Genomic DNA, 8,559 nt, shown 5'->3' with positions numbered 1-8,559 from the left:
AACTGTGGAAGCACTGGCTTCAAGTGGCCAATCACTGTGATAAGTCATTTGCTACCTCAGTTGAATGTTGGTGTGGAAACTGAAAACCCACTGATGAAAATAATGGAAACGTTATGGGCAGCCACTAATTGGTGCCTCAGCAGTGCTGCCGAGTCACGGGTTATTTTTTTAAACACCCGTACACGTAAAGGGGATACTCTGATTATCCTGTACCTCATAAATATTATTCTTTGTTTCCATGAAATCCCAATTACCAGAGAGAGAGAGAGAGAGAGAGAGAGAGAGAGAGAGAGAGAGAGAGAATATGCTAAAGCATACTACTTGTATCGTGCAAGTATTTATTTCATGTTACATATAATACGAAGACAATAAAACTTTTCAATCTTCAAAAGTTGTATCTTATTAAATACATGCCTTTAAAAAATGCTATAATGGTTGCTGCACTTTCAAAATAAATCTGGTTTCACTGTCCCCATACTATTTAGCTCCTGGCACGATACTCAACATCACTCACAATGAAATGAGGCTTGCATTAGGAATGAAAATAAGTTAAACTATAAAAGCTAGAATCCATATTGAAACTCACATTACTGTAGCTTCATGGATAATTGAATAAATAGAGCAAATCAAACATAAAGATAAACTGCAATTTAGAATAAAAAGAATCAAACGTTATTACTGAGATTTGACTTCAATGTGTACATTCCTTACTTGGTGAAATACTACACTTCAAAATACCAAGTAAATGAAGTCACTTCTTAGTAAGAATGTAATAAATATATATATTTATATAAATAATTAAAATAATAATAATAATAATAAAAGTAATGAGACAATGTTAATTATAATAATAATGATAGCAGACTTACAAAATTACTAGCAATTTGCAGAAGCAGATGCTAAATGAAACAAGGTAACTCTTATATTTTCGTGGGGATTTTATTTTTAAACATACGTAAGTATGAGATATTGAAATCCAGCACCCTGATATCCTGCATATTACAAACTGCATCATATACAACTTTATACATACATTCATTGTTTTGTCAACTCTATGGACCCAGTAGAACACGATGTTGGCAGGAGAGAGAGAGAGAGAGAGAGAGAGAGAGAGAGAGAGAGAGAGAGAGAGAGAGAGAGAGAGAGAGAGAGAGAGAGAGAGAGAGAGAGAGAGAGAGAGAGAGAGAGAGAGAGAGAGGGACTATGTATGAGACTTCCTATCATATCACATACAGGGCATCATCAACCAAAGTAAAGTAAATATACAGAAGATTTTCATGCTATGGGACAATGAACCTGAAGAAGTCATCAAAGCATACCAGAGATTATACTCTTTTGCCATACCTCAATGACAAAGTAATTGTTTGTCAAACTGATATGAAGTGAGATAAATTACTTATAATGTAACACTTCAGTTGTGAAATAATTATTAACTCAATGTGAATGACAGAAAATGCTTAAATAAATCAACAGTGCTTAACAATAAATTGTATGCATTATTTTGATCTTTAGAAGAGATTTGGATGTTAACTTGTCTTATCTGATTAAAATTATTCCAACCATACATGTAAGATTTGAAAGAAGTAGTAGTAGTATACTGATGCCCAATCTCAACCCTGTACATACTTACACTCCGAAACCTGTTTTCAAAACTTTACTCTGGACTCACGAGGACTAATATATATATAATATATATATATATATATATATATATATATATATATATATAAAACAAAAGGTGTTTAATGCATGTATGCATGGCATGTAGTAGCACACAGGACATATTTTAATCACTATCTCTGCAATCACTCATACTTCCATTCTATTATGATATCTTATCAAAAGAAAAATAACTTAAATAAATCTCAAAGGAAAGATAACTTATATATATATATATATATATATATATATATATATATATATATATATATATATATATATATATATATATATATATATATATATATATATATATATATATATATATATATATATATATATATATATATATATATATATATATATATATATATATATATATATATATATATATATATATATATATATATATATATATATATATATATATATATATATATATATATATAATCTTAACAAAATAAATTACTGAACTTTTGTAAGAAAGGAAGAAAAAAAAAGTATACTCCATACAATACAAAGCTTCACAGTTCCTTAGTTGCGTACCTTAGTTATCTTCATTGCTCATTACACTCTCTCCTTTGCAAGGTTTGATTTTTCTTTGTATAGATCTTATAAATACAAAACATCTTCCACACTACAGCTGAATGCTGATTTTCACACAACAGCAAAACAGATACAACCATTAGCTTTCCATTGAAGTAAATTCTAGGATTATGCTTCGACAACTTTCATCTCATTCAAATAATTATCCCCAATCACTTTCAATTAATCACTCTGCAATATTTCTGCAACACTTGATGCGTCACATTTGTATTATCAAGGATAACTGTCATTTTCACTTGTTCGTTCTATGATGCCTGTATATATTGAAACACGTCAAAATACAAGAAAAGTTTTCTCTATAAACTTCCCACTTTATTCTAACCAAGTTTTCTGGCCTAGTTTGGGAGGTGTCACAATTTCCTGACCTTTTTTTTTTTCCTGCTTTTTGGGGGGATGTTCTTCTCAAACAAATCCAAAATTCTTTGTCTTGATTGCTAATAGGAGCTTAGAGCGCAAAATAGCACGTGTGGAGTACAATGGGATGTAGAGGCGGCTGATGCAGGTATTCGCAGTGGGCAGGTGAGAGTCATCTGCAGGTCTGATGGTTACTGATGGCATGGGCTGGAACCCTTCTTCTGATGCAGGCAAGGCAGGTGAACCCGTCCAGAAGTATACCTATCAAATTAAGAGAGTGTTAAGTAAGAAATGCTGATACCTAAGCAACCTTGTAAATACAATCATAGGCATTCCCTCACACCTTTGGTTTCTACAGTGTATAGGAGTTAAACTTAAGGACAAACCATAAGGATAAAAGTAAAATTAGAGGACTGGAAGAGTACTGTAAGTCCTCATTATACGGTACATATGCGTTCCTGAAAACCTTACCACAAATCAAAATTACCGTATACTGAACCCATTATAACATGTAATAATAAGGGATGTGTTCCAGCACGTTGAAAGTCATCCCTACAGATGTGAAAATACGTGAAAATAGTCATAAGTAAAGTAGTGAGCAAAAGAAATTAACAAAATGTTTTTATTTACCTTTCACTCGCCAAGTATTCTATCAGATCATGTCCCACGTCCCTCCCGAGGCTAAGGGACAGTAGGGATATCAGCCCTTACTCATAATATCCACAAAAAACACGCCATAAGGATTTCACTTAGTGTTCAGCAGGAAATGTGGGAAGAGACCAATTGTTGTTGAGGTGGCCGCGTGGCATGGTGGCGCTACAGTACATTGTAAACAAAACATAAGCAGATAACGTATCTGTGAATTTTTCTTACCGTAAATAGAATCAAGGGTAGTAATTATCAAACACCGTAACTGTGAATTTACCGGATAACAAAGTACCGTATAAGGAGGACTTATTGTACTGGAGAAAGAAAGGCAACAAGCAAGGCAAGACCATTCAGTGAGGAAATGCTACAACATGGAAAGATGGAGTCTCTTCTGAGGTGGACAACCCCTAATGGGAAGTCACTAGAAGGGGATGAGCCATAAGAGATAGAGATTTATGTCAATGTAAAATTACAATAACTCATCACAAGATAAAATTACAGGTGATGCACCAAGTTAGTTTTTAATGACATACCAGGTCTTGTTTCTCTTGATTGGTCATCTTCTCCACAATAGACCAAAGCCAGCGCTTAAACTTATTAAGGCGATCATTAGATTCAGCACTTTCATCATTAAAAGAAGTATATGATATCAAGGTTGCAACATTAATATCTCCAACACCATTCAGGAGCAGTCGCAGATCTTCAGCAGTGAGAGAGTCAAGGGATCCACCAGGGATGACATCAAATACCCCATCACGCACACTCTGTAACACAATGAGAACAAGAAGATAAATTAACAAAAAATAAATATACACAGTAATTACTTTTCAGTTTTGTAAAATATTACAAATTCTAATAAACAAGACAAGCTAATGTGAAGCAGTGATGAGCAGCTGTATGACTTACCTGCAGGGCCTTTTCCTGTGACTTTACCATTCGATACTCTGCATACTTGCGCACGTAATCATACACATTGCTGGTGGTCACTTCAATGTTGCGGCCTCCACTAATCAGTTCAACATTTGTGCCACCCTCCTCGGAGATTACATCAATGCTGTGAAATACAACAATATCCATAAAAAAAAGTCACACTGATCCTTTCATATGATACTGCTTCGTTTTAAAAAATTTTTATTTAGCAATTCCCTTTCATCACATATTCATCAATTTTGTGTGAAGCATAGACTATTTCAGTCTTTTGTGTCAAGTTTTCTTTACTTACAAATATGTAAACACACACACACAGAGAAACATATAATTTGCTAAGGAATATTGGAGTAGCATTTCACTACATGGACAAAGAAATGATGAAGAAATTGATAAGTACTATAATAAGACCCAGATTGGAATATGCAGGAGTAGTATGGACCCCTCATAAAAAGAAACACATAAGGAAGTTGGAGAGACTACAAAAAATGGCTACAAGAATGGTTCCAGAATTTGAAGGGATGACATATAAAGAGAGACTAAAGGATCTACCAACCCTGGAACAAAGAAGGGAGAGAGATGATCTGATATAAGTTTATAAATTGATCAACGGAATGGACCAAGTGGATAATGAGAAACTGATCCTGAGAGAAGAATATGAAATTCGAAGCACAAGATCGCATAGTAAAAAGCTGAGAAAAGTCTGAGAGATGTTAAAAAATAGTTTCCTGCAAAGATGTATTGAGACGTGGAACAGTTTAAATGAAGAAATAGTGTCTGCAACGAGTGTGCATACTTTTAAAGTAAGATTGGATAAGTGTAGATATGGAGACGGGGCCACACGAGCATAAAGCCCAGGCCCTGTAAAACTACAACTAGGTAAACACACACACACACACACACACGACTATAATGATGGGAGATTTTAATTGTAAAGAGGTGTGTTGGGAGGACTGGTCAATGGAAGGATCAGAGACAACATGGGGAAATACACTATTGACACTGGCAATGGAAAATGTGTTAACTCAGTGGGTCAAAGAAGATACTAGGTTTGGAGGAGAGGGAGCATCGTCAAGACTGGACTTGGTCTTTAGTACAGAGCCAATGGTCATTGAGGAGATGAGGGTGGAGTGCCCTTTAGCAAAGAGTGATCATGCAGTTTTGGAGTTCAAGGTGATAGATGAAGAGAAATCTAGAAGAAATGAAGAATATAAAGTGGGAAGATGGAATTATGCCAAGACAGATTTTGGAAACCTAAAGAAATTCTTTCAAGAGACAAATTGGATGAAATTCAAGAGTGCTAAGGAGCAAATGAAAAGTGGAAGGAATTTATAAAAATATACAAAGAAGGTGAGAAAAATTTGTACCAATAAGACAACATAGAAGTTGGAAAGCAGGACTGGTTTAACGATAGATGTGAAAAGGCTAGAACAAGAAAAGAGGATGCATGGAAGAGGTGGAGAAGGAAAAGACGGATTAAGCAGTGGGAAAGTTACAAAAGAGCAAGAAATGAATATGTGTTGATTAGAAGAGAAGAAAGAAAGAAACAAGAAAAGGATATAATTGATAAATGTAAAGACCAACCAAGGCTTTTTACAGACATGTGAACAACAACATCAAAAATAGAGAAAGTATTGAAAGTTTAGAAGTAAATGGAGTATACAGTGAAGATCCCAGGAAATGGCAGAGGCTATGAATGGATGCTTTCGGAAGGTATTCACAAAGGAGACTGCTTTTGACAAACCACTGGTAATGGAACAGAAAGGGATTATGAAGGAGTTTCAAGTAACTGTGGAGGAGATCAAGAACATGATGGGGAGTTTAGAAGTGAGAAAAGCTGTGGGACCTGATGGGGTATCAGGATGGATTTTAAGAGAATGCAGGAGCAATTGGCAGAAAAAGTTTGTGAAGTAATTGATGCCTCATTAAGGGAAGGTGTAGTGCCCCAAGACTGGAAAAGAGCTAACATTGTCCCAATCTATAAATCAGGTAACAAGAGAGACCCATTGAACTATAGACCAGTGTCACTTACAAGTGTGGTAGCTAAGATGTGTGAGAGGGTGGTGAAGACTAGATGGACAGACTTCTTGGAGAAAAATGACATACTTTGTGAGTGTCAATTTGGTTTTAGGAAAGGGCGTTCATGCACGACAAACCTGATATGTTACTATTCGAGGGTGATAGATGTAATACAGGAAAGAGATGGTTGGGCTGATGGAATATATCTGGATTTAAAAAAGGCCTTTGATAAGGTACCACACCAGAGACTGATCTGGAAACTTGAAATGGTAGGAGGAGTGCATGGCAGTTTACTAAAATGGATGGAAGACTTTTGGTAGGAAGAGAAATGAGAACAATAATTAAGGACAGACCATCAGAATGGGGATTGGTGGAGAGTGGAGTTCCACAGGGATCAGTGTTGGCACCAGTAATGTTCGCAGTCTACATAAATGACATGGTGGATGGGGTGTCCAGTTATGTGAGCCTATTTGCAGGCGATGCAAAATTGTTAAGAAAAGTGAGATGTGACAAAGATTGCGAACTACTCCAGGAAGACTTGGACAGAATATGGAAATGGAGCTGTACATGGCAAATGGAGTTCAACACGACAAAATGCAAGAAAATAGAGTTTGGCAAGAGTGAAAGAAGAATCAGGAGTATGTACAAGATAGGAAATGAAGACATAAAACCAGTCATGAAGAAAAAGACCTTGGGGTGACAATTACCAATGACCTATCGCCAGAGAGACATATAAACAAAATAATTGGAGAAGTATTGAACTTATTGAGGAACATAAGAGTGGCGTTCGTATATCTAGATGAAGAAATGATGAAGAAAATAATTACTGCAATGATAAGACCGAGGCTTGAATATGCAACAATACAGTGGGCTCGAACTTAAAGAAACACATAAGGAAACTAGAGAAAGTACAGAGGGCTGCAACGAAAATGGTGCCTGACTTAAGAGATTTGACTTATGAAGACAGACTGAAAAGAATGCAACTTCCAACCCTGGAAAACAGAAGAAAGGGAGACCTGATAGCAATATACAGAGTGATGATTGGCATGGAAAAAATGGATAGGGAAGATCTGTGTATGTGGAATGGAAGAATGTCGAGAGGGCATGGGAAAAAACTAAAATGGCCACTTATAGGAGAGATGTGAAAAATATAGCTTCCCTCATAGAAGGGTGGAAGCATGGAATAGTTTAGGCGTGGAAGTGGTCAACGCAAGGAATATTCATGATTTTAAGAAAAAGCTGGACATTAATAGATATGGAGACGGGACAACACGAGCATAGCTCTTTTCCCGTATGTTACAATTAGGTAAATACAATTAGGTAAATACACACACACACACACACACACACACACACACACACACACACACACACACACACACACACACACACACATGGTAGCTCAGTGGTTAGAGCGCTGGCTTCACAAGCCAGAGAACCGGGGTTCAATTCCCCGGCCAGGTGGAGATATTTGGGTGTGTCTCCTTTCACGTGTAGCCCCTTTTCACCTAGCAGTGAGTAGGTACGGGATGTAAATCGAGGAGCTGTGACCTTGTTGTCCTGGTGTGTGGTGTGTGCCTGGTCTCAGGCCTATCCAAAGATCGGAAATAATGAGCTCTGAGCTCATTCCATAGGGTAACGTCTGGCTGTCTCATCAGAGACTGCAGCAGATCAAACAGTGAAACACACATGAGGCACCATGCTGACAAGACATCTCTGAGCCATAGGTTCTCCTGCCTCCATAATAAATTAGTTGTGGATCGCATAGACAGATAAAAAAAAAAAAAAAAAAAAAAAAAAAAAAGAGAGAAAGATGGAACCGAGTAGTGCTGCTAGATATATGACAATCAAAACATACGCCATCTTGTGAAAACCAGCAGTACATTGAAACACCTATTGGACTAAGGAAACTAACTGAGGATATGGCCAAAGATTTTCTTGGAATTAGAGACAAAAGAGGTAGTATGAGGAGATTGATCAACGTAGAAAGGGAGTTAAGGGACATGAAAGATGTGATGTCGAGTTTAATGGACAAGCAGGACAGACTGACAATGGAAAACACAGAGCTGAAATTCAGATTAGTAGAATGTGAGGAGGTCAATGTAATCAATCATCAGGGATTAAAGGAGGAGATACAGGAGATAAAGAAACAAATTGATGTATTAAAAGCCACATGTCAAGACTATGAAAACTCCTTAAGGAGCTTCCAGGTAAATGTACATTACAGGGTGGAAGATGTAATGGGTAAAAACAAACTGAAGCAATTATGAAATGCATGGAAGCAGAATAGGAAAAGGAAAAAAGTAAAATCTTCAGAGGTAGTAAACAGACAAATTTAAGAAAACA

The 8,559-nt window shown here is 36.4% G+C and overlaps 1 protein-coding gene across 2 annotated transcripts in view; it reads right to left on the bottom strand.

The window, feature by feature from the left end:
• Positions 1-2,226: 2,226 nt before the first annotated feature.
• The window catches only part of LOC123513225 (E3 ubiquitin-protein ligase hyd-like), a 51,024-nt gene continuing 44,691 nt past the window's right edge, over positions 2,227-8,559 (bottom strand). The window contains exons 33-35 of one of the 2 annotated variants that reach the window (XM_045270294.1): positions 4,174-4,321; positions 3,947-4,031; positions 2,227-2,880 (exon numbers count right to left, since the gene is read on the bottom strand). In XM_045270294.1, coding sequence (XP_045126229.1) covers positions 2,792-2,880; positions 3,947-4,031; positions 4,174-4,321 — 322 coding nt within the window. In that variant the 3' untranslated portion in view covers positions 2,227-2,791. Of the gene's footprint in view, positions 2,881-3,800; positions 4,032-4,173; positions 4,322-8,559 lie in introns of both variants that reach the window. The other variant, XM_045270293.1, reaches the window with a different exon arrangement.

This window comes from Portunus trituberculatus, chromosome 35 (assembly GCF_017591435.1).
Source record: "Portunus trituberculatus isolate SZX2019 chromosome 35, ASM1759143v1, whole genome shotgun sequence".
Taxonomy (NCBI): Eukaryota; Metazoa; Arthropoda; class Malacostraca; order Decapoda; family Portunidae; genus Portunus; species Portunus trituberculatus.
Note: the sequence above shows the minus strand (reverse complement) of the source record. Positions and strands in the feature narration are given on the sequence as shown.